The sequence below is a fragment of the Vulpes lagopus genome, chromosome 12, assembly GCF_018345385.1.
Source record: "Vulpes lagopus strain Blue_001 chromosome 12, ASM1834538v1, whole genome shotgun sequence".
Lineage (NCBI taxonomy): Eukaryota > Metazoa > Chordata > Mammalia > Carnivora > Canidae > Vulpes > Vulpes lagopus.
This window is the reverse complement of record NC_054835.1, coordinates 68,654,163-68,680,182: the sequence shown is the minus strand read 5'-3', so window position 1 is coordinate 68,680,182 and position 26,020 is coordinate 68,654,163. Positions and strand designations below refer to the sequence as shown.

The 26,020-nt window shown below is 39.1% G+C and overlaps 1 protein-coding gene across 2 annotated transcripts in view; it reads left to right on the top strand.

Annotated features, from left to right (window-relative positions):
* Positions 1-2,709: 2,709 nt before the first annotated feature.
* The window catches only part of CHIC2 (cysteine rich hydrophobic domain 2), a 48,001-nt gene continuing 24,690 nt past the window's right edge, over positions 2,710-26,020 (top strand). The window contains exons 1-3 of one of the 2 annotated variants that reach the window (XM_041724529.1): positions 2,710-3,145; positions 23,618-23,672; positions 23,815-23,970. In XM_041724529.1, the coding sequence (XP_041580463.1) occupies positions 3,027-3,145; positions 23,618-23,672; positions 23,815-23,970 (330 nt within the window). In that variant the 5' untranslated portion in view covers positions 2,710-3,026. Of the gene's footprint in view, positions 3,146-5,378; positions 7,700-23,617; positions 23,673-23,814; positions 23,971-26,020 lie in introns of those variants that run through there. The other variant, XM_041724530.1, reaches the window with a different exon arrangement.

Sequence of the window (26,020 nt, the reverse complement as noted above, 5' to 3'; positions counted from 1 at the left end):
AAGAACATTTTCTCCCACACAGAACCAGTGTTAAGATAAAGGGTGACATTCTCACAGTCCTCAGAAGCCTAATTAACTCACGATGTTCTGGAGCTAGGACTAGTAACAATATGCCTCAACTCAGAGAACATTGATTGGGCTCCTTTTCTGAAGCCAGAACTTGGGAAACTGCTGAGAGGGAAGGAGCTGTGGGTGACTTCCTCTGCCCTTGGGAAGCTGTCAGCTGGGTGATGATTTGGGGGCACCAGCCCCTTATCTTGGCCACCGTTTCCACAGAAAGGTGAATTCTCAGTTACAGCATGCTGGCTGTGGGCCGGGCCTGGAACACACTGACCTTCCTTCCTCTCGTTCCCTTTTCTCACCCTCCCATTTGCAGTCACTCCTTCAACAACAGAGTGCAGCCGCTGGCCTCTCGGTTCGTGCCAAGAAGGAAATTCAGGAGCTTGGCCTACCCAGTGTCCTGAAGTTGAAGTCCTGAGTCTGACTAGTAAAGGGCCATTTGGCCATGAGAAAGTCACAAAGCACCTCTGAAATGAAGGAAGAAATTACATCCTTCTGGGTTACCTCGTTGGATTCTTGGGGAATAGGAAATGATATGCTATGTATGAGCTTTATAAACTGTAAAGCCCTATGTAGTGCAAACAACTGTGCTCATCCTCATAGAGCTGATTAGTGGGATGGGGCTTTAGACAGCCCTTATTGCTGCCCTGCATTTTCTATGCACCAGGCCCTCTTCTTCTTCTTTTAGATTCATTCATTCATTCATTCATTCATTCATTCATTCATTCATGAGAGACACAGAGAGGGGCAGAGACACAGGCAGAGGGAGAAGCAGGCTCCCTGCGGGGAACCTGATGCGAGACTCGATCCCAGGACCCTGGGATCACGACCTGAGTCAAAGGCAGATGCTCAACCACTGAGCCACCCAGGTGACCCGCCAGACCCTCTTCTAAGCGTTTCGTACACATTTATCTGCAGAGCAGACCAGTGGGGGTCGGTACTTTAATCCTCATTTTACACACGAGGAACAGAGAGATTAAGTGACCTGTTCAGGGTCACAGAGTAAGTGGCAGAACTGAGATTCAAAGGCAGGCGGTTAGGCTTCAGAACCCATTGCTAACCACCAAGCGAAGCTGCCTTCTGGATGCTTCATGAGCACCCTCTGTAAACGACTCTGGGAGAACTTGACCAAATTATAATTGCATACCTTGGTGATAAATAAGCCACTAGATAGAAGGACTGTGGCTCATTCGCGCGCGCGCACACACACACACACACACACACACAAACACACACACAGTGCCTGACACATAGTTAGAGCCCAGTAAACATTTGTTGAAGGAATAAATGAATAAATGTTCTCTGGGGAGTTATACAGCAAGTCTGATACAACTACTGTGTTTTCCCATTATCTTTTCTCGGCTAACTACACTCATTTCCTTCAACCATTTCCAGCAAGAAAATGTTTGGTATTTCTTGCAGTCTTTATTGTCAGTCTTTTGCATTTTTCTCAAGGTCAACAATGACCCATCTAAAGGGAGATGTCAGAATGTGAACACTACTTGGAGAACGGGCTGGCCAGCCCTGGTTCCAGTGTGACTATCCTGTCCTGTCTCCATGGTATATAGTCATTATCCAGGACTCTTTCAGGAGGTCACTCCTGCCCCTGAACTTTTTGTATGTCTGGACAGTTTCTTGACTATGAAACTAAGTACCCAGGTGACCGTTAGGCCTTCATTAATGGTCTAGGCAGGTAAGCAGAATCCCTTCTTCCCCCTCCTGTCCCCTCCCCTTTGCTCCCTTCTCCACTCTTCCCTTTGCTGGAGGAGCTGGAAGGAAGGGGAACGGATTCTCTAAAGTCCTAACCTAAGAAAACAGGCCATGGTTGATGAGGGAGTTGGGGCAGGAAACCTCATCTTTTAATCTAGAATCTAGACCATGTGTCTGTCCATTTTGCTTCACGGCATGACTACAGTGAGTTTTCTCGTAAAAAAAAAAAATAAAGGGCATCATTGGCTTCACATATTGGACGATACCCAAGGGGATGGGAGGATGCAATGTTTGCATTTGGACACGCTTTGAAAATTCCCGGATTAACGTGGACAAAAGGTATTTTCAGGGTGTCCGTGGACACAAAGATGCTTGCAGCGTGTCCGTGGACACAAAGATATTTGCAGGGTGTCCGTGGACAAAAAGGTATTTGCAGGGTGTCCGTGGAGAAAAGATGCTTGCGGCGTGTCGGTTGGGAAAGTGTAGCCTCCGGTTCCCACCAAGACCGCAGCCGCCGACACAGCGAGGCCCCCGTTAGCTGCAGAGGTAGAGACCCACGCTCTCCGCTCTCTATCGCGGCCCGGGGTCTAATTCCCAGTGGTTTGGACTGGAGGTTGCTCTGGGTGGGCGAGGGCTCCCCTGCACACTCGGAGCTCGGTTCCCGGGGTCGGGGTGCCCGCGTCCGGGCCTCGGAGCCCCCTTCCCCCCTCCCCCCTTTCCCCCTCCCCCCTTTCCCCCCCTTCCCCCGCGGTCCCGGCTGCGGGCAGGCGGCGGCGCGGACGGAGGAAGCGCGGCGCCTCGGGAGCGCGCGGGGCCGCGCGTGCGCGCGCCCGCCCGCCGGGCCGCGCGCGCCCGCCCCTCCGCGCCCCCGCCTCGGCCTCCCCGCCCCCCGCGCGTGCGCGCGCACTCCCGGGAAGTCTCGCGATGCTCTAGCCGGCGGCTCCCGCTGCGGGCGGCTCTGGCTGTTGCTGTGGTTGCCGGAGCGGCGGCGGCGGCGGCCCTGCCGGAGGTGTCGGCCCGCGGGCGGATGTTGACATCGTGTTGTTGTTGCTGCTGATGGTAATGGCGGCGGCGGCGGCGGCCGGGGCGGCAGCTGCCCTGTAGCCGGAGCCGGCGGCCGAGGGCGGTCTCCGCGGCCTCGGAGCCCGCGGCCGCGACTCCCCGCAGCGCCGCCGCCTCCTCGCCCGCCGGAGCCCGGGCCGGGCCCTGGAGTCGGGCCCCTTCGGGCCGGCGCGGGGGGGCCCGGGAGGCCCAGGATGGCGGATTTCGACGAGATCTACGAGGAGGAGGAGGACGAGGAGCGGGCCCTGGAGGAGCAGCTGCTCAAGTACTCGCCGGACCCGGTGGTGGTCCGCGGCTCCGGGCACGTCACCGTGTAAGGCCGGAGGAGGGGAGGGCGAGGACGGGCAGCGGCGGGGCCGGGCCGCCGGGACGTGACAACTCGCCTTAGCCTCGTGTGTTTGGGTCGCCGGCGTGGGGACAGGCGCTGCCTCATCCCTCCCCCCCTCCCCCCCGCCCCTCCGTCCCTGCGTCCCTCCGTCCCTCCATCCCTCCATCCCTCCGACCCTCCGTCCCTCCGTCCCTCCCCTGCAGGCCCGGGCGCTGTGGCGGGTCCCCGGAGGGACGGTCTCCCCGGTGGGGTAGGGACGGGGCGCCTCCCCCTCGTTTCCTCGTCCCCTCGCCCCTTGTTGACGGACGGCCCCGCGGCCAGATGTGGGCCCTGCGGGCGGGGGGGGGCGCCCCCGTGACAGCTGGTGGGGAGCCGTGGCCCGTCGTCGTGCCCGTGCCTTGCACACGCACACGCACACGCACACGCAGGCCCCCAGCCCCGCAGGGCCCACTTCCGCGGAAGCAACGCAGGCTCCTGCGGCCGGCTGTGATCTCGATGTGTAGATGAACCAGCATCGCAGACCACGCAGAGCGCATACGTGTAACGACCCGGTTTTTTGTTTTGTTTTGGAAAGAAATCTACGCCATGGACCCACTGAGCTCAGGTTCCTGTAAAAGGGGCTCTCGGGGAATCCAGGCCGCCTCTGGGGGTGAGCTCTGGCACATACAGGGTTTCTTGCTCGGATAAGGGTCGTGTGTCCCCCCCCCCCCCCCCCCCCCGCGTAAGTCCGATTTGCAGCGTTTAAAAGTCCCGAGATCTTTCCAAACAAATAAGGAGGGAGAGCTTCGCTTCGCCCCAAGGGTCATGACTAATAAAAGGAATGCGAAGACTCGGACCAGGTCCTGAGCTGTCCGGAAGCAGGAAGTTTGGTAACGTTTCTCGGAGGAGTGCGGAGCTTTGGACGACGTGGAGTGTTTGTTATTGTTCGCTTCGGATCTCTTGTTAAGACGCCGGGTCCAGGCTTCCACGCTTGTCAGGTGTTCTCCAGACTGTTACCTGTTTAGTGAAAAAAAAAAAAAAAGGGACAGCGAGCCTGGGGCCGGCCTGGAGTAGTTTTCATGACCCTTCTGGTGTGTAGGGTGAGTGGGATGTGCCCTGAACAGCGCTTGGAGGGAAATGGTTAAGCCTTCCCATAGGTTGTCAGCAGAACCCTGATCTCTCACTACGTGGTGCGACCAGCCGTGTGGTTGTTTGGGTATGCTTATGTAATGCTTTGATTTCTTTAGCACCTGTCCCCTTTACATTCAGTCCCTATAAGGTGACTTATAGGGTGAAGACGCTGCACGGGAAGACAGTAGGATTTATCACCACAATAACAGTTACGTAGTGTCTTCAGCGTCATCTCCAGCAGAATTAAGAGAGAGCGTGGATAGTAAATCTCTAGCATGTATCACAGAACTTTTATAGCCTGCCATGTAATTTTTTTAGTGTGAGTCTTAGGACCTTTTTACCTTGTTTCTTTAAGATTTTATTTATTCATTCATGAGAGACACAGAGAGAGGCAGAGGCAGAGGGAGAAGCAGGCTCCGTGCAGGGAGCCAGACGTGGGACTCGATCCCAGGACTCCAGGATCACGCCCTGGGCTGAAGGCTGTGCTAATCTGCTGAGCCACCCCGGCTGCCCCCTTTTTACCTTGTTTTGAACCTAAAGAGCATATGGGTGCCTAAAGAAGGGAATTTTCAGACTCTGAGGCTGTCTCCCTGCCTTGCCCCCTGTATTCTGCTTGTCAAAGGAAAAGCCTGTGAAATTCTGTTATTTAAAAAGGTGCAGCTATAGTTGTAATGTTTCCTCTGCTTAAAGGAAAAGAAAAACTAAGCACTTTGTTGAGTAAATAGGATATGTAATAGATGAAGCACTCAGAACCGAGTAGGTGATGAGTACATTTGGTTGTAGTTGTTTGCCTACTAGAGAGATTAGCAGGATAGGAAAGAATTATTAGTGGTTTTCAGTCTTACTGCCCCTTTAGGATTACGTGGAGAGATGAAAAAAAAAAAATAAACAAACGAACAAAAAACGGTGCCTTAACCCCCAGGGCAGGCCAACTGAATGCCTGGTATCTGAGTGAGAGTCCCAGGCAGGAATGGATTTTTTTTTTTTATTTTTTTTATTTAAAGCAAGTCCCCCCCATGAGGGGCAGCCCAGGTGGCTCGGAGGTTTGGTGCTGCCTTCAGCCCAGGATGTGATCCTGGAGGAGACCTGGGATCGAGTCCTGCGTCAGGCTCCCTGCATGGAGCCTGCTTCTCCCTCTGCCTGTGTCTCTGCCTCTCTCTCTGTCTCATGAATAAATAAATAAAATCTTGAAAAAAAAAAAGTTCCACAGGTGATTCTAATGTGTAGCCAGGGTTGAAAACCACTATTCCAGAGTATGAGGAGGAACTCTGTGCCATTAGTAAGCAGTATGCCTTTTTATATTGGGAGTTATTTCTGTGATCTCTACAATCACTTTACCTCTGTTCCCCATTACCTTGAATCTGGGCTCTAGGTTCAAATCTACCCCCAGTCACTTGGGTAGATTATATAACCTTTAAGATTATTAAGGATTATATGAGACCATATATGCCAAGGATTCATCACATTATGTGATACTGTGCTCAATAAATAATAACTTTGATTAGTTATCCTCCACAGTCAGTGTTCCGCTTTGAGAAACATAAGCAGCAGAGTACTAAGAAATCAGAACTGCCATTTTCAGACCTAATGATGATTGACTTTTGTCCTATTTTCCATTTCTACACAATTGACATGAGGTTAAATTGCCATGTAAAATATTTTGGTGACAATTAGTAAGAATCTTTATTGAAAACCTTAACCTGTTTTGTGGTGACATGGAGTAATAGTAATACAAAACTATTTTGTGTGTGTGACTTTGTCATGCATAATACAAAGGAATGCTGTGCCAGTTAGTAGCCCAGTTAGTGCCTATAAAGGTTTTGAAATTGGTGCTTATGGGTTACTATAACTGTTGAGCAGACTCAGTTTTTCTTGCCTCTAAATACAGATGGGAAAAACTAGTAAGGCAGTTATGGTAAAACTGCTGCTGCTCCCAGCCCACCTCTTTTTTTAAACCAAGGAGCTCTTTAGAGAAGTCTTCCTTTACTGATTTGGAAATAAATCATAGTACAAACTGAATTATCTGTAATTCTGATCAGTCTGAAAAGATATAGATTCATCCATGTGTATTTTTCATAGATTTCACTTTTGAGTAGACCTTTATAGTTGGATATTTTTGCTCTTTTTCCCTCCTTACTTCAATGTATCGTGTTATAGTATTACTCTTATTTTGGAAATCACTGTATTCTCATATGACATGATTTGGCAAGTCATTATAGTGATGTGACAAAGTAAGTTACCTTCCATTTTCTACTACACAGGCAAGTTTTTGTTAGTTTGGGGGCATAATCAAATTTTAGGGATATAAGGATGTAATATAATTTGTCTAAACAAAGTCTGCTTTAATGTGGTTTTCAATATTTATTTTTTTATTATTTATTTATTTATTTATTTGGTAGGCTCCACACCTAACATGGAGCCCAGTGCAGGGCTTGAACTTATTATGACCCTGGGATGAACACCTGAGCTGAGATCAAGAGTCGGATGCTTAACCGACTGAGTCACCCAGGCACCCTGCAAATATTTTTATACTGACTGCAAATCAGACTTATACTTTGTACTTCCATCGTGATCGGTTTTCTTTTTTGACATTCTTCTGGATGAGTTTAATAATTTTCTCCATTGTTAGATTTGCAAGTAGCAGTATGGAACAATATGGCAGTTCCAACAGAGAGATCTCTTATACAGAAGCATATTTTGAGGAAAAGTGATATTTGGAGGAAGAGGGGAATAAGTTCCTATTATTGCTTAATGTTGATGTACATGTAATTTAAAAGACTTGAGTTCACACTTCAATTAAAAGTAGATTTTCTGTGTGTGTGTGTGTGTGTGTGTGTGTGTGAGAGAGAGAGAGAGAGAGAGAGGAAAGAAGGGGGAGGGAGAGAGTCTTCTCATCCTATTATGTAATGAAGATGAGGGGAAAAGTGATTACTAGGTGGTGTAGGCCAGATTGGTTAGTATTTTAAAATTACGAAGTTTTTTTTACCTCTCAGTAAATTTGTGCAAAATACAGTGATCATTGGTGAAGACTTTAACTTTTCATAATGATGATAGTGCTAAAGGATGTTAATCTAAAAGTTAGAATTTAAATATAGTTTTTAGACCAGTATTTCCTAGCTGATCTATCACTATAGCTGACATTATTTGCTTCTGTCTCACTTCGTGCCCTCCTGTATCACAATCACTTGGGGCTTTCCTAGGCATAATCTTTGACTTCTAACTTAAGCCCTGTCATAGAGCCAAGTTATTTTGCTAAAGTTTGTTTCTAATAATGTTATTCTCTTTTAATTTCACTAAATTATTGTATCTTCGTGTACTCTCTTCTGAGGTATAATCTTCCTACCATCTCCACAAATAATTCCTCATCCTTCAGCACCAGTTTTTACCAATGGCTGTGGAACTCACTCTCTTTGCTTGTCTTCATCTCAGGTATGCTGTGGAAAATCAAAAGATTTAGAAGTGTGACTTGAAATGAAGAAAGTTGGAAACTTCTTTGGGGTACAATAAGATCTTTGCATAGGAGATATCACAAGAACATCTTGACCTTTCAAATGGTAGCGTTAATAAAAGATGGTCTATCTTGAAATGTATCAGTATTTCAAGACTGCTACCCGGAGATCTGATCATGATTTGTCCAAATAACAGAATTACTTTGATTAAACAGGTTTTTTTTTTTAACTTTATAATTTTCACCTCCTTTCCCCCACCCAGCATGATATATAAGCCATATTCCATTTTTAAAGATTAAACATTTTGTTTTGAGTTTTTGAAGACCTTATTTTGATGTTTTTCCATAAAGCTGTGAAGTTCTTTGAGAACAGGAATTGTGTTTATTGGTCTTTATTTCTCCACTATTTAATATAGTGTGTAGAATGTTTTAAGTCCTAAAATGTTCTCTAAGTAAATGAGATAATTGCATACATTTTTGGATCTTGTCAGAATTACCAAAGGAGTAATTGTTTTCCTCCCTTCCTGAACCTCCTACTGAAGGCAAACAATATTTTACAGTAGAACTCTTATAAAATCATATTCAAAAGATAAATGGCTTCTCTCTTTTTGTTTTAACAAAATTTGATGATAATTATAGGAAAATTGTAACATTGAGACACTTTTTCCCCAGAGAAATTTTTGTTACTCCTTATCATTTGAAAGGAAATTAGTTTGATTTAGAATATAGCATTGAGCATATCTTTGATAATATAAAGAAAAAAATGCTGAATACTTTAATGGGATCAACTACTAAAACTTCTCAGTGGATAAACTTTCTTGAAGAAATGAGGAATATGGTAGCGAACTGAAGTTTCAAAATTTTACTGTATTTGAATTTGAAATTTAGATGGTGTTTCAGTCCAAACAGTTCAATGTTGGATTTATGCCTCTTAACAGATATAAAATTGACTACTGCTTAAAATTTTATGTGACTAGCTAAGTGGAATACTAAATGGTGAAAAATAAGTTATATGAAATTTATGATTGTAATTACTCAAATAGTATTATTCTAAATAATATTACTCTGAATAATAATATTTCTTTAAAGAATAGTATTTTTTACTTTGAGAGCTGCTCTTGAACTCCCACTTTGAGTTTATATTCTAATAGGTTAAAGGCTCAGGTTATTAGACCAACTGTAAACTTGGAAGGGGGTTTTTAATTTTTTTTAAAGATTTTATTGATTTATTCATGGGAGACAGAGAGAGAGGCAGAAACACAGGTAGAGGGAGAAGCAGGCTCCATGCAGGAAGCCCGATGTGGGACTTGATCCTAGGACCCTGGGATCATGCCCTGAGCCAAAGGTAGACGCTTAACTGCTGAGCCACCCAGGCATCCCGGATCTTTTAAATCTCCATAGTGTCTGTGTCTAGTTTAGCTTTCTAATCTATAAAACTACTTATGATTTTATTCTCAATAAAATTAGGTTTTCAATATAACACATAGCAACAGCTATGTTTAGTATCTTTAGTATCTTCTATGTAAGATTTTTTTGTGACTTTTCATAATTTGTTTCAGAATCTATTTATAAAATCAGATCTTAAACCAGACTTTCAGTGTTCATGTAGTGTAGCTTAATCCCAATGCAAGATTTCTTAAACTTGCCTGATTATCAAAATCACTAAGAGTGTTTTAAAAGATACACATTTTAGGTTCTCTGCTCTAACATCCCCAATCAAAATCCCAAGAAGAGTCTAGGAATTTTTATTTTTAATAAGAGCTTAGGCGATTCTCTTATCATATTAGACACATTTAGAAGCAATTGATGGTATGTGGCACAAAGAGTATAGTCTTTGATGTTCAGCAGGTTAGTTTTAATTCTCAGATAGTTCCTAACTGTAACCTAAATGTAACCATTAACCTTTCTGTGCTTTAGTTTTTTCATTTGCAAAAGGGATAATGTCTACCTCAAAGATTAGGTATGGGAGTCCAATATAATTTACCTAATGTGGTGGATTCAAACATTTAGCAAATTGTTACTTATTACATATTTTGGTATTTATCCCTTCATGCACATTTTGTGGCTCATCTTTATCATTTTCTTGGAAATCCATCTAAAAGGTAATATATGCTTTCCTGCTTTTAAACAAGATCTTGAGCATAAGTCAGAATTATCCGATTGAGTTGAAACATTTAATCAAAAGCAGGTATTATCAGGTTGGTATACAGTGATATTCTTAGGGGTCATTCAGGTATTTTGGGGTTTGAAGATCTTCTCTAAAGGGCACTTCCATTTAAATTTCACATGTGTGGGCTTTCCTTTCTGTTTACCTTCTTTCTATCTAATAGATGAATTGTAGGTTGGGAATGAGACAACCAACATAATTAGAACTACGAAATAAGAAAAGTTGCGGGCAGCCTGGGTGGCTCAGCAGTTTAGCGCTGCCTTCGCTCCAGGGCCTGATCCTGGGGGCCATGCAGGGAGCCTGCTTCTCCCTCTGCCCAGCCCCCCCATGTCTCATGAATAAATAAAATCTTTAAAAAAAATAATAAAAGTTGGTTAAGAGTACTGGATTTAGATGCTTGAATTTTAATACGTGAATTTTAAGATATTTGTTTCCTCAAAGAATTTTTTTTATTGAGGTTTTTTGATAAGTAATTTGACAAGCATTTATTATTTATTTATTTATTTATTTTATTTTTAGAGATTTTATTTATTTATTCATGAGAGACAGAGAGAGAGAGAGGCAGAGACACAGGCAGAGGGAGAAGCAGGCTCCACGCAGGGAGCCCGATGCGGGAATGGATCCTGGAACTCCAGGATCACACTCTGGGCTGAAGGCAGCAGCTAAACCGCTGAGCCACCCAGGGATCCCGACATTAAATTTTATGTTAGGTATTATGTGAGGCAGTAGGTACATACTTATGAATAAAACAAACATAGTTGCTCTGTCCTCACAGAGCTTATAGTTAAGAGACAAATTCTGTCTGAGCAAATTGCTGGGAAGGAGCCCTTTAATTAAATAAAGTGCTGTGACTGATAATAATGGGATTAGGGAGAAGCTCTTCTGAGTAGTAGCATTTTAGGAACTATGAAAGGTTCTGTGAAGAGTATTCCAGGTATGGAGAAGAGCAAAATAAGTCTGGCTGGCCAGAGGAACTGAAAGGCCACTTGTGTGCAGTGGCCAGAATGTAGTGAGTAAGGGGGATGGTGCCTTGACATGAAGTTGGTGAACTGAGTAGGAGCAGGAAAGGATTGTAGAGGGATTAGAGTGAAACAGGAGAGAGTAGTTAGGAGGCTGCTGAATGGCCTGGATGAGACATGGTGGTTGTGGTGATGGTCTTTAGATAAAGTTCTGTCTAGAAGTCATCAAAGTTCACAACTCTCAGTGAGGTCTGAAAAAACAGCAGGAACTCCTCGTGCCATCTCTTTCGCCATTCCCATCTCATCCTCATTCCCATCTCGTGTTTTGCTGTGTTTTTTGCTTTGGTTTTATAAGGAGTGAGGTCAAAGAACTGTGTTTGCCTTTACTGTTGACTAGAGGCCCGTCTCGATGACATACCTGCATTTCCTGTTCTGCTACCATAGGGCAGCTAGTGCAAGGGAACAGCGTGTCCCGGAAGTAGAGAGGGGCTTTCCCACAAGATCATAGATTTTGAAGTGAGCTTTGTAAAGTCTTACCCTTTGGCTACGAGAGGTGTGGTGTTTGACAATGATCTGTTTATTAGATTTGAGGAAAAGACTGTGCTTTTTAAGTCTTTACACTTAAAACTAAATTGAATATACAAGGGCTGAATTTTCTCACAAAGACCTAGACAACTGATTTTTTTCTCCTTAAGCTCTTCTCCATCCTGCCATCTATGTAGGTCTATGTAGGATCTTACCATCTAAGAAAACCTAAACTTATGTTGGTTAGAGTTGGTTTGACTTTGGGGTAACCAAACTTTGTGGTGGTGTTTTTTTTAATCGTGAGTGTGTATATGTGTGTGTGCTTCCTGCAGGAGCTCTTTTTTTTTTTTTATTCTCTTTGATTTTGTGTTGTAGTTATAATGGAGTCCTTGAAGTTTAGTAAAGGAATTCCTGTGTACCCAGCCTTCTTTTCCTGCCATTTCTAAACTATTCTAAATGTCCTTGAAATTTTTATTTTTGGTAGTTTATATTATAATCCAGTTCAACCCATATATTCTTAAATGAACATAATTTATCACTATTGTGTTGCTGGCAAGATTTATATGTGAAGAATATTCTAATGTATGTATAAATTAGATAGTTGAGTTAGATTAGTTGAATTCATATATTGTTAGAGGTTACTACCAAGAAGTTTAATCAGTATATATTTAAATAATTTCCATTGTTTAATAACATATGTAATCGTCTATCAATACTTGAAAATACAATCTTAATAGTTGAAAATTAGTAAAATTCTAATGCTAGAATATTATAGAACTATATAGTGATGAGGTTTATGATAAAACAAATAAATTATTTAAAAAATAAGTCTTTGATTTCACTCGTTTATTAATAAGATTGTATTTTCACAGAGCTGGATGAACCCAACCAAATATTCAGAATTTGGTCACACAGAATTTTTAGACGTGTTCTGAGATTCATGTTTATATCTCCTAACTCCAGGGGTTCTGTGTCGTCTGGGAAAGCACAGTATACTTTCAGTTCTAGCCCTTCTTCTTTGAGTTTCATTGATATTCAGATATTCAGATGTATATTGAGGGAACCAGATGAATTTAAAGCATGGTTTTTATGAATTAACATCTCTTAATTTCTTCCATAGTTATGATGAATTTATCTCCCAAAATAGCTAAAAAGCTGATTCCATTGAGCTCAGAGTTCAACATTATGAAATAAGTGCTGTCTTCACTTGCCATCTGCATAGTTGATGCTTTCAGTTTGAATCTGAAATTTTTGGTTCATGTATTCATAGGTCTTGTCATATCTGTAGGAAGATAAAATTCTATGAGCCGAGATTTGTACAGGTTGAATGTCTCAGGATCCAAAATATCCAAGACTGATTTTCATAATCTTTTCCCCAAATCAATTTCAACTGCAGCCTTTTTATTCTCAATTGGTGGCAGATCTGGCAACCTATTTGCTTAGACTAAAAACATCTCTGACACATCTGTAAGGTTTCTCTTTCTCTTTCACTTCATCCAGGCTGTCAGGAAATCATCCATTGGCTCTGTCTTCAAAATGTATTCAAAATTTGACCACTTTTTGTTATCTCCGCTAACCAGTGTGAGCTGTCACCATCTCACTTCTGCTTATGCTGAATTTTTTTTCTCCCTTCCCCCTTTGCTTCTCAGCCTTTACAGTCTTCTTAGTACTTCTCCCATAGAGATTATTTTATTTATTTATTTATTTATTTATTTATTTATTTATTTATTTATTTATTTATTTATTTATTTTTAGAGATTCTTTTAAAATCAGATCCTGAAAAAAAAAAAAAATAAAATCAGATCCTGTCTCTTTTGTATCAAACCTCCCCAAAGCTCCCCATCTTCAGAGTTTAAGTTCCTTTGGTGGCCTACATGACCTATGTGATCTGACCCATTGTTACTTTTCTGACTTTTCTGCTATTCTTTCTTAAAAAAAAAAAAAAAAAAAAGAACAAAGCAAATTTATTTATTTAGTTTAGAGAGAGTACAAGTGCCTGAGAGAGCACAAGTGGGGGTGGGAGTGGGAAGGAGGGGGTTGGGAGAGACAGAGGGAGAAGGAAAGAAAGAAACTCAGGCTCCATGCTGAGCATGGAGCCCCAAGGCGGGGCTGGATCCCAGGACCCTGAGATCATGACCTGAGCAGGAATCAAGTCAGATGCTCAGTCGCCTGAGCCACCCAGACACCCCTCTATATTCTTTGATTTGTTTACCCCACTCTAGTCACACTGGCTTCCTTTCTATTCTCTGAGTGATTCCAGGCACGCTCCTGGCTTAGGACTTTTGCACTGGCTTGTTCCACTTTCTGGAATATTCCCTCCAGATATCCAAATGGCTCGCTCATTCACCTTCAGATCTTTCACAGTTATTTTCTTTTCACAATTGTCTTCTTAATGACCCCACCCCCTCCCATTTAAAATTAAAACTCATTTATTTCTCCCTTACTCTTTTTTTCGTAACAGGTTTCTCAAGGAGTTGAGATGAGACATACTTGATAAAAAGTACAAAGTTTTGACAGCCTTCTCTTGCAAAGAGAAAAACTAAACTTTATGACAAAAATAAAGTTTTAAACTTTCTTCTTGTTTTAATAGCAACTGTCCCACCGGTAAAATGTGAATTCCGGAAGCCTTGCTAATTTTTTTTTTTCTTAAAAACTTTGGGACACCATTTGATCTTTGGGCCATTGTTGACGCCGAGAGGCCAGTTTGTCTTACCCGAAGCAAATAAAACCAGATGGGAGATTTGCTTTCCCAAGACAGTAGACCTCATGGCTTTCTGAACCAGGATTAGAACTTGGGCATTAGGTCTCTCCTTTGTATTGCTCTACCATCTTTACCACAGTAACTTCTCTGTGCTTTTCAACCTTTGTCTTAACCTGGATTCCTGGCCTGATGCTTGCCCATATTAGCTTGTAGAGTTTTTAACTCATCAGTGTTGCCCAGCTTTCCTAAACCTAGCACCTTCCTGGATACCCCGTTTCCTGTATACCACCTCCTGACCTTGAAAAGGTTGGCAAAAAGTTGGAAAATCTTTCACAGTTAACGTTAGGCAATTCAATCATTGGCTATTCTATTTGCTAAGCTGTTTGAAGAGGATGTTTGTGAAGTCATTGATATTTGGGTGTTCTCTAGTTTATCAAGTTGTCCAAAGTGGCTATTAAATGATATTGCCCAGTTTATTAGAAGAATGATAACCATAATAAAAACACACTAGACATTTATGTTGTTTTATAATAATAAAAGCAGTTACAACATACAGTGTTTATGCCATTCACCGTTGGTGCTTTGTTACATTATTTAATGAGTTAGGCACTATTATTGTCCCTGGTGTATGAATAAGGAAACTCAGGCTCAGAAAACATAACGTAACTTACTCAGAGTGACACATCTAGTAAATGGTAGTGTTAAGATTTCATTCCAGGAGGTCTGGCTGGCTCCAGAGTCTGTTTGCTTAATTGCTTCTTTTATTTTATGGAACCAAAGCAACAAACGTATGCATTTTCTATATTATTCATCAACACAAACATTTATAAATCCTGTATATTGTGGGAGTTTAGGTACAAATGTGAAAAGCTGAAAAACAGATTTTATTTTTCTAGATCCATATGAGAATGTTAACATTTATTTTGTACTAGTTTTAATTGTATAATTTCTGTTTGATGAAAAATAACTCTTCCTCCATTTCTCAAATATTTTCTCAGTCTACAAGTTTTCTAGGTCAAGGAGATAAACATTTTTTTTTTACGCTTTCAGAGAGTTACTAGAGGCATTGACCTGTAGTAGAAATTGCCCCCAGCTTGGGTTCAAGAAAGTAAGGCTCTAGACTAGATCCTACATATTATGTTATTTACCTCTTAGATATTTTTCCATCTGTGAAATGAAATGTTTGGACTGAATGAAAACTGTGTTCTTTTCCAGCTTTCCAATTCTGAGATTTGTACTGTTGTGAATTAGAAATTATTTTTTCTCTTTAATTTCTAAATTCTTTGCAGTATACTTGTTACATCTCTAAAAATCCTTTAAGAATATACTCTACAATATACCTTAAAAGTAGAATTATTTTGAAATCTAGGCATGTCAATTGCACATATATTTCTTTACTTTAACTTAAAAACAAACCCCTTTGGGTACCTGGCTGGCTCAGTTGGTGGAGCATGTGACTCTTAATCTTGGGGTTTGAGTTCAAGTCCCGTGTTGGGTATAGAGATTACTTAAAAATTAAATCTTTAAAAACAAATACTCTTTAATCTATTTTTTCCTTCAGGTTTAATCCTTTTTCTTAAATCTTTTTTCTAATTATAAGGAAAAACAAAGATTATTTAGAAATTGGGAAATAGTGATGTCTCAGTGAAGCAGAAAATAAACTGCCTATGATTACCAAGAGACCAAGGTCATTTAATATTTTGGTGTCTTTATTTTTCATCCGTACTAAATTTTTCTTTCTAGGAGTCTTTTCTTTTTAATATTTATTTATTAGAGAAAGAGTGCACAAGTGAGAGTGAGCAGGGGTTGAGGGTGGGGAGTTAGGGGAAGAGCAGAGGGAGAGGGACTTAAGCAGATTCCTTGCTGAGTGTGGAGCCCCACAGAGGGCTCAGTCCCCCAACCTGGAGATCATGACCTGAGCTGAAATCAAGAGTCAGACACTTAACCGACTGAGCCACCCAGGAGTCCCTGTTTAGTTTAAAATAGCAATATATGTTATAGAAATTTTGGAAAACTTGGAAATCTAGAAAATGAAGTATCACTCATAAGCTTATTGCCTATGATTAACCATGATTAATATTTTGATGGATTAACTTTGTAAATTTTTCTCTGCATATGTGTAAATATTTTTACAAAAAAATTGAAACCATATTTAAAAGGATTTTGTATTCTACATTTTTCATTTAACATATTGGGAACATTTGCCAGTTATATGATGGGTTCTTAAAGTATGACATACAAGGCTCCATAGATTTCTATACATTTCTAGAAGAATTGACCCAGTACTACCTGGGTCAAAAGTTATGAATTTTTTTTTGACTTTTAAATACTATCAAATTTTACTCTGAACGTTTCTATTATTTTGTAAGTTTTTTTCTTTATAGTTGAGAGCACAGTGTATGTACAGTTTTGTGTTTTCTTTTTAACTTCATGGTATAACACATATTTCCTATGTTATTAGTTTGCAAACTTTATTTTTTTTAAAGACTTATTCGAGAGCAGGATTATTTTTAGGCTAGATTCCTGAAAGAGAAAGTACTATGACAAAGGTCTAAATATTTGTAATGCCAAATTATTTCTGGAATGGTTGTAATAATTTAAAATTCCATTGACGGTGCTTGATAAATATTTTTTAGTTAGTTTTTAAGATTTAAAAAAAGAACATTTATTCATGAAAGACACACACAAGAGGCAGCAACATAGGCAGGCTCCCCACTAGGAGCCCCATGTGGAACTTGATCCCAGGACCCCGGGTCCATGCCCTGAGCCCAAGGCAGATGCTCAACTGCTGAGTCATCCAGGTGTCCCATATTTTTTTAGTTTCATTACATATTAGTCTTTGTATATAACTGAATTAAGATGCCATCCACCTTGAATTGTATCTTTTGAAATTATTAAATGCTACTTCCAGCTTTTTAGATTAATACAGTGTTAGATTATTAGGTTTGAGGGGAGTTTAGCTTCCTATCCATTACTCTTCTTTCAAGAATATCAAATTGTAATTTTACTTGATAAAATTTGGCTTTTTCGATATTGTCCAGGTCTAATTGTACTTTGATTTAGAATAAAGGAAGTTATTTTTTGCCATACTCAAAAACTTTAGACTTGGAGAGCATAATAGATAAAGGTAAGTAATTTATAATAAAAGCAGTAATTTATAATGCAGTCAAGTTAAGCTGAGACATATATCTCATTTTCATTGCTAACAGACCCCACTTCCTGCCAAAGTTAAAAAAAACACAAAAACACTCCCCCAAACTGAACTAAGGTAGTATAAAAACTAAGTAACCTATGTAACATCAAAACCATTTAAGATGGTATTTTGCAGTTACATTAATAAACATGACATGTGCCTTTTCTAATCGATTTAGTAAAGTAAGATGATCTTAAAACAGTAATGCTTTGATTGCCCTAGAATGAAATAAACAAAAAGCTCTTTCTTTCTCAATAAAATAAATAAATCTTTTTAAAAATGAAGTTTGCAAACTAATAATATAGGTAATACATAACAGTATAGAAAAAGCCTGCCAGAAATCAAAGACATTGCAAAGGAGGTATTTGCTGTAGCCAACTAAGATATTCTCCCACTCTAATTCTCAAGCTCTTTGCTAGGAGAAAGCATGCTCTATTAAGGAGGACTTGCTGAAAAAATTGTTTTCAACTACTCTGTAGACTGGTCTCATCAGTAAAGAAATGTAGATTAAAGTCTGGGTTGTAGTAGTTTGAATAATGAATGGAAGATGAGATAAAGACAGTTAATGTGAGGACTCTTTCAAGACACTAGATGAGGAAGGAACAGAGGTGGATGCCCTCATACACTGAGGGAGAAGAGAATAGGGTTTCAGATTCTCCACCTGGGTAGACATAAGCAGGTTTGTAGGCTATGTGTAAGTAGCCAAAAGAGAGGGAACAATACACTGGATTGCAGAGGAGACTGGAGGAGATACAACCAGGAGCAAATGGTTAGCTTTTGGGAAGCTAAGCTTGCCTTCATTGAGAAAAATAGTAAAGATACTGAGGACATAAGTACGTCTAATTGGGATGAAGATGAGAGTCTAAACTGTCCTGAGAGTAGGAAGGTGTACAGAAAGGAGTTAACATAGCAGGCTCCAGACTTCTGTCCTTAGAAACACTTGTTTGTAGTATTGGCTCTTGGCAGGTGTCTGGAAGCTTGGACTTGAGGAGGGTTCCCAGTATTCCCCAAACTGATAGGAATGGCTCACTGAGCCTAAATTGTTTGAACAAACAATGTTATTTATACTGAACACGTGCTTTTCTTCTGAGAATCTGGAATTTTGGTCTCTGTTAGTAGAGGGTGCATGTATACCAATTCCTGATAAAAGCCTTGGGCACTGAATCTCTAATGAACATTCCTGGTAGACAGTATTGTATACATGTTAAAACTAGTTGCTGGAGGAATTAAGCACATCCTTGTGCCTTCACTGAGAAGATACTCTTGCAAGCTTGCTCTTGGTTTCTTTGGACTTTGCCCTTTGTTCCTTCTCCTTTTGCTGATTTTGCTTTTTTATCTGTCTGCAGTGAGTACAACTATATACTGAGTCATGTGAGCCTCCTAGTAAATCATCAAACGTGAGGGTAGTTTTGTGGAGCTCTAGCACAGAGAGAGTGTGACTTGGAAGGCTGAAAATGATGATTGAGATTTGGAGCAATGTGATAGAAACAGAAATCATGGGCATCAGAAGAAGACAGAACAGTGGTGTGGAAATTTGCAATGAAGAGTTAGTGGAATGTAGACATATTTTCTGTTTTGGAAATTGATCATTCAGCAAATGTTTATTGAGTATTTATCAGGCATTGGGCCAGACTGTTGGGATATAAAGATAATTTAGATACCTACCCACAAACAACTCAGAGTAGGGAATTAGGCTTGTAAACATAATTATAAAGTATGATAAGGACTGCACAAGAGAGAATGTAGTCAAGTATCATGGGAACATGGAAGATGGAGTCTGGAAGGTGGGCTTCCAGAAAATGAGCTATGATTGAGAATTTTTAGGAAAAGGTGTCATTCTATGAGGGTGTTTGGTTATATTGGAGAAGAAAAAAAATTTTTTTTAAAGAAGAGATAAGGAGTTATGCAGGGTAGATATACAGATTAGGGGTACCAAAGTTAAGTCTTAAAAGGAATTTAGAAGGGAGGTGATCTATCAGGAAAGGGAGTTTTGTTTTTGTTTTTGTTTTTTTTTTTTTAAGATTTTATTTATTTAGGAGAGAATGAGTGGGGAGGGGCAGATGGGGAGGGAGAAAGAATCTGAGGCAGACTCTGCAGTGTGTGTGGAGCCTGACGCTAGACTTGATCTCAGGAATCTGAGATCATGACCTGAGCTGAAATCAAGAGTCAGACGGTTAACTGACTTAGCTACTCAGGTGCCCCAGAAAAAGGAGATTCTGAATTGGATGAAGATGAGAGTGCAAGGTAACAGATTGGCTTACGCTTTGAGTTATAGCTATAGAATGAGGTGAGAGTGAAATGGAAGAAGGTGAGATAAGAGTAAAACAAGCCTATTTGAAGATTCCTTTAGAGTTAGGTGTAAAGTTGCTGTTTCTCTCCAAAGCTTTACTAGATAATATTACATGAACTTTCAGAATTACCTCAAATTACATAGAAGTAAAATTGGCTTTGTACATGCTATCTTTGGTTTAAAAGCTGTATAAGTCGTCTATTCTAGGATCTTGTTATGAAGTATTACAGAGAAGATGCTCAGTGGTTGTGATTTGAATGAATTCTCTTTTCAAGACTTGTAAACTTGTTATGGATAAGAATAAACTAGGTTAAGTTTAATGTACTTTATCTTGTCATATTTACCATTCTTTGAAAAAAGTTTAAATCTTTTATCAATTCTGAAGCCATGAGTGTTTTAACCATAATTGAGAAAGAGGTCTTTTAGGTAATGGGAAATGTAGATATAGCACATGTCTACATGTTTACATTTTCTTTTATACCATCTTATGGACTGACAGTAGATATTGAATGGTAAATGAGACAGCTGTTGGTAGCACTTTGTCAATGTTTACTTTCTTCTTTATTTTGTCTTTCCCTCTTCTACTTCTCTTTCCCCACTTTTCCCTACATTTTTTTTCCCTTTTGCTTTTTATTGCCTGTGTGTAGCCCAGAGACCCACTAAAAATAACAACCATTGCTCATCTCCACCAGTAACATTCAAAGCTAGGAAAAAAAAATCTATTAAAGTAATATGCTTTGAACTTAGTTTTTAAGGTATAGGTGGTAGCTCTAATATTTTTAATTGAATCATTTTTTTCTCTTGTTTATGTAGTGTTGGTTCGTTAACTTTTAGCCTCTTACTTTTTAAAAATCAAGACTGTCACTTAGCATTTGTTGTCAGTAATGAAATTCTAGCTTTCAGATGAAAATTAGAATTTTGGAAAACTTGTATCTGTCACTGGAACTTGGCAGTTTCCCATATTTTCTAGTGAGCTCAGTGGTCATATTAATGAATGTGATGATTCTAATATTATAATGAAGTGTGCCAACATTTTGAAGATTTGAATAACTCAATTTACTCAGTTTACTAATATTTTCAAGGGACAAATGTATGAAGTTACAAAATCAGGTATTGGTAAAACCATTCAAAACGTAATATATACCAATGGAATTTAGTTTAACATAGCTAAAGTTTAAAAGATCATTGATGTAGTTTCAGTTATCTCCTTGCCAAAACAACAACAACAACAAAAAAACAAACAAACAAAAAACCAAGACACTACCATGTGTTGAGTTTTGGTATATTATCAAAGAATGGTATACACAAATTTCCAACTACATATCTGATGAGGCCTAATTTTCTTTATAAACATCAACCAAAGAGAAATGTGAGAATCCAACTGTCTTCCATTGTCAAACGTTAAGGAGGTGTGAAAATGTAAAATAGTACTTTTCTCTCCAAAATTTTTTGGTTTGAAAAAGTAATTTCTCATAAAAATGTTATATTTGTTAGCATATACTGGGATCATTTATGAATAAGGTGGTTTTTTTTTTTTTTAAGAATTATTTATTTACTTGTGAGGAATAGAGAGAGCTGGAAGGGGAGAAAGAGGGCAGAGGGAGAAGAGAATCTCAAGCCAACTGCCCTGAGTGTGGATCCTGACTGGGGTGGGGGTGGGAGGGGTCAGTCTCATGACCCTGAGATCACTACCAGAACTGAAACCAAGAATTGGTTGCTTAACTGACTGCATCACCTAGGGGCCCCTATGAATAAGTTGTAAAAATGTTTTAGATGTCTTAGTTCTAATGTCTAATCCAAAATATTGGTAAATATAAAGCACATAAACTTAAGTTATTAAGGTCCTCAAGGATTTAAGAGAGGGAAGGTCCTGATGCCAAACCTTTGAATACCCCTGTAACAGAGAACTATATTCCAAATGCAGATGGAGAAGGGGTGCCTGATTATCATGGCTCATTCTACTAGTAATCATAAGTACTTATTTGGATATTATATGTCTTGGTTAGAGATTTTAAAAGAGAAAGCAAAGCGTGGTTGGGGTTCACTCTTGTGGACTTCAAGGGCTTCAAGTGCAGCATTTTCTTTACATTTATTTCAGGTATTCTTGTTCAGTGGGTGGGAAATGCAAGCAAAGGGGAATGGAATATTCATTAGCACCAAATTAATGACTGGTAGAAAAGCTAAGCATTCTATATAGTGGTAATCTTGTCACGGGGTAATCTTTCTTGGGATTTTTTTTTTAGGGGTGAGATGAAGGAAGAGGAAGGTTTACTATCTGTTCCTCAGATACAACTTAACAAAAAGTATGACTGAAGAGGAACTAAGTCAATGTTCTTGGAACTACAAGTTCTTATCAGAAGAATAACTAGCCTGACTTAAAAGGAGCCCTGACCTGCAGGAACAACAGAGCAATTAATGAGCTTGTTATGTTCCCTGGGTAAAGAATCAACACTCACATGGCCAGCAGTCAGTGTAGCCAATAAGGAAATATTCAGGCTCTAGAAAAAAAGGAAATTAGGGTTTAAACTCATCCTGGACTGCTCCCTCCATTTAATCTGTGTTAAATATCTTAATGGCTGGGATGAAAGAGGGAGACTTTTCTATTTAGGAAAGGTGGAGAGGGCCTCCTGGGTGGCTTAGTTGGTTCAGTGTCTGACTCTTGGTTTTGGCTCAGGTCATAACCTCACGGTCATGAGATCGAGCCCCCACGTTGGACTTTGTGCTGGGTTAAGATTCTCTCTCTACCCCTCCCCCACTTTGCAGGTGTGCACTCTCAAAAAAAAAAAAAAAAGCGAAGACTTGGAGGTTTCTGGGTGTTGCTTTTCTAAAATTTTTCAAAGACCACTTGGAAGTAGATGGTTAATTGCAATAATAGACATAATTGAAATGGAAACTCTTGATTGAAAGAGAAAACCTTCAGACCAAGGGAGATTATACTTCAAGAGATGGAAATGTATAATTTATACTCAGTAACATTTGTTGAATGTCCTCATCTCTAAGAAAAATAGATGAAAAGGAGGTACATTATCTAGGGACCTCACTGAGAGAGCTATCAGTGAGCATTTTACTCTTCTTCCTTGTTTCAGGACTGTGTATTTATAAGGGCTGTGAAGACAGTGAATCTTAAGGGTTCTCATCATAGGAAGAAAAAAATTTGTAATTATGTAAGGAGATGGATGGTAACCAAACTTATTGTGGTAATCATTTCATAATATATACATGTATCAAATCATTATCTCGTATACCTTAAATGAATAGTGTTATGTCAAGTATATCTCAATAAAATTGAAAAAATTTTTGGCTTCAGGATCTAACAAAAGTCATCATATTTAGGTATCTCAGTTTTTATTTCCGGGTGCAATCTGCCATTACCAATATGTCCATGAGTATCTTATCCTTTCATAATAACCTATACAAAGGAATAGTTAAGTGCCTAATCAATCCTTGTGATTTTTGCAGACATTTAAAAGTTTAAAGATATTAAAATTCACTACCTCAGTTCCATTTCTGGTATGTATAGTAAGTGTCTAGTACTTCTGAGTTTAAGTAGCCAGGCAGCTATCACATTGTTCTAGGTTTTTTTGTTTTTTTGTTTTTTTTATTAAGGCATTTTCTGGCTGTAACAACAGTGTGGATATGCCGTTCTCAGAAAATACTAACTGATCAATTTGCATTCTTAGACATCTTACTGCTTTTTTGAGTGTTAACAAGTGCTCTTGACCTAAAGAATAATCAATAGCAGAGATTGTAGCTTTCTAGTACTTAATTGGAAGAATCTCAGTAATTTTGAGAAAATTGGATAATTGTGTTGTTTTTTCATTACATTAATACTTTGCTTGCTTAGTTTTGTATTCTTAGCTTCTTTGAGGGAAGTTCTGATTCAGCTGCTAAAATTGCTTGTTACATTTCATAAATTGCTGATTACAATGTTTTTGTGTCTCAAACTTCCATTGTTACTTTGTATATCAAGTTGCATCTATTTACTTGACCTTTGATTAAGTTAAATGGCCTTTTCTTTCCCCCAACAATGACAGGTAATAACTTTTTTTTTTTTTTTTAAATAGATTTGGACTGAGCAACAAATTTGAATCAGAATTCCCTTCTTCATTAACTGGAAAAGTGAGTGTCATTTACTTAGGTACTCTTTATATACCTCAAAAGTAAAGTCTTTTCCTAACAAATTAGAGAAACAATATGCTAATGAGACATGTTTATTGACATTAATATTGCAGTATTGTTATTTCTTAAAATTTTTCTTTAGGTAGCTCCTGAAGAATTTAAAGCCAGCATCAACAGAGTTAACAGTTGTCTTAAGAAGAACCTTCCTGTTAATGTACGTTGGCTACTTTGTGGCTGCCTTTGTTGCTGCTGCACATTAGGTTGCAGTATGTGGCCAGTTATTTGCCTCAGTAAAAGAGTAAGTTGAATTAATATATTTTAATTTAAATGTAGAAGTAGACAAGGAAGTCTTGCATTTATCTACTTTTTATTTTTTGTATTGAATGAGTCACACCATGCTGAATACTATACAAAAATAATCTGATCCAGTAGAGGAGTGATTAAATTATGGTATGTCCACATGCTGTTACATTAAATTTAATTTTATTTATAATTTTTATGATCAGGGAGTTACCTTAGAATAGACTAGAATACACAGCATTCTCTGTTTATATATACATTAATGGTGGTATAGCATTACCACTTATCTCTGTGACTCTAGGCATGTTTCCTAACTTCTTTAATCTCTAGGTGACTTATCTGTAAAATAGCAATATTCATCTGCCTACTTGAATAGGATTGTTGTAAGTGTAAAATGAAATAGTGTATGTAAAGCTATTAGCTAAATAGCTCAAAGTGTCTAATAGACATTGACTAATAGCATTATTATTAATATGTAAGCTGGTACCCATAGAAGAAATAACATGGTTGTGTTTGTTTGTAGTTGGTAAGATTACAGGGAATTCTGGTTTCTTTTGAAGAAATTTTTTCTTTTGTATTTTACAAGTTTTCTGAGATGAGTACATAGTGATTCTGTAGTCAGAAAAAAAATGATTTGAAGAGTCATAATTTGCTTAAAATGAAAAATTTCTAAGATATGGGTAGGGATATGGCGAATTGTTATAGATGGAGTGCATTACGTTTTTGTTAACATCTTAAAAATTATGGTAACTATGTATAAAAATGAAATACGGTTAGGTTAAAACTGAATGAGTGATTTTTGTGTGGCTACATTTCATTTTGTCATCAAATAATGATAGGAAATATGGAAAAGCAAATTCTATTCGTTTCTTGATTTCTGTTACAAAATAAGCAGTATATTCCTACTCAAAATTTTTTAACTACTATATTTTATTGATAAGGAGATAATACCTTTATAATAGAATTGATTTTGTAATATTTCTCGTAATATTTGTAGTATTTATTTTTTTTTTCCAAGAATGTTTCTCCTCCCCCCCCCCCCCCCCCCCCCCCATTTCTGACCAGGTCATCTTCAGACTACAGAATTTAAAAAAATTTTTTCGGTTATCCCTTGATCCACAATTGAATTTGTGGCTCTTGGCCTTTAGATCCTCTCACTCACTCCCCACTGTTTGGGCTTTTTCATTGTTTAAATGACTACTGTATCCCACTTGGTTGGCAGTTTGCTATTATTTAACCCAAGTAGTCATAAGAATTTTACTTTAGAAATCTGTGTGATCTAGTTCTTTTTAAGTTTGAGATCCTTTGTTTTTTTACTTTTTAAAAAAGATTTATTTATTTAGAGGTGAGCAGGGGGAGGGGCTGAGAGAGAGGGATAGAGAGAATCTAAAGCAGACTCCCTGCTAAGCTTGGAGCCCCATGTGGGGCTTGATCCCACGACCCTGAGATCATGACCTGAGCTGAAATCAAGAGTCTGATGCTTAACTAAATGAACCACCTAGGTTCCCCTGTTTTTTACTTTTTAAATGAGAGGATAAGGTATTGCAATGTGTGCATAGTATAGGATTTAGAAAACAAAACTCAACTTCCTACTTTTCTCCATGCATTTTTAGCAACATAAGAATATTTTTCAGATGATTCATTTAATTCCTTTTTATTTGAGACATAAGATAGGTTGATTTTTTTTTAAACCATTCTCGTGTAGTTTCATTTAACAATGTAGTATTTAGTCTGAGGTTTCTCTTTGTATGTATATGATTTAATTTTATATGGACTTTACCATTTAGTGAGTACAAACAAATATGATTACTGCTAAAAAACAAAACTGTGCATTTCTCTGTCTTGGGTGTAAACTATTATATATCCATGGAGAGAGTGATACTTCATGCATGTATGAAGGTGTTAGAGACCTGAAAAAAGTGGTGCTGTGTATGATGGGAGCAGGATAATTCAGAGCAGGGATATTTCTCATGGGTCCTTTGGTGTTCTGGGGAAGCCTATGAACCCTCTTTTTAGAATAATGCTTTATCTGTATTTTAAGAGATTTA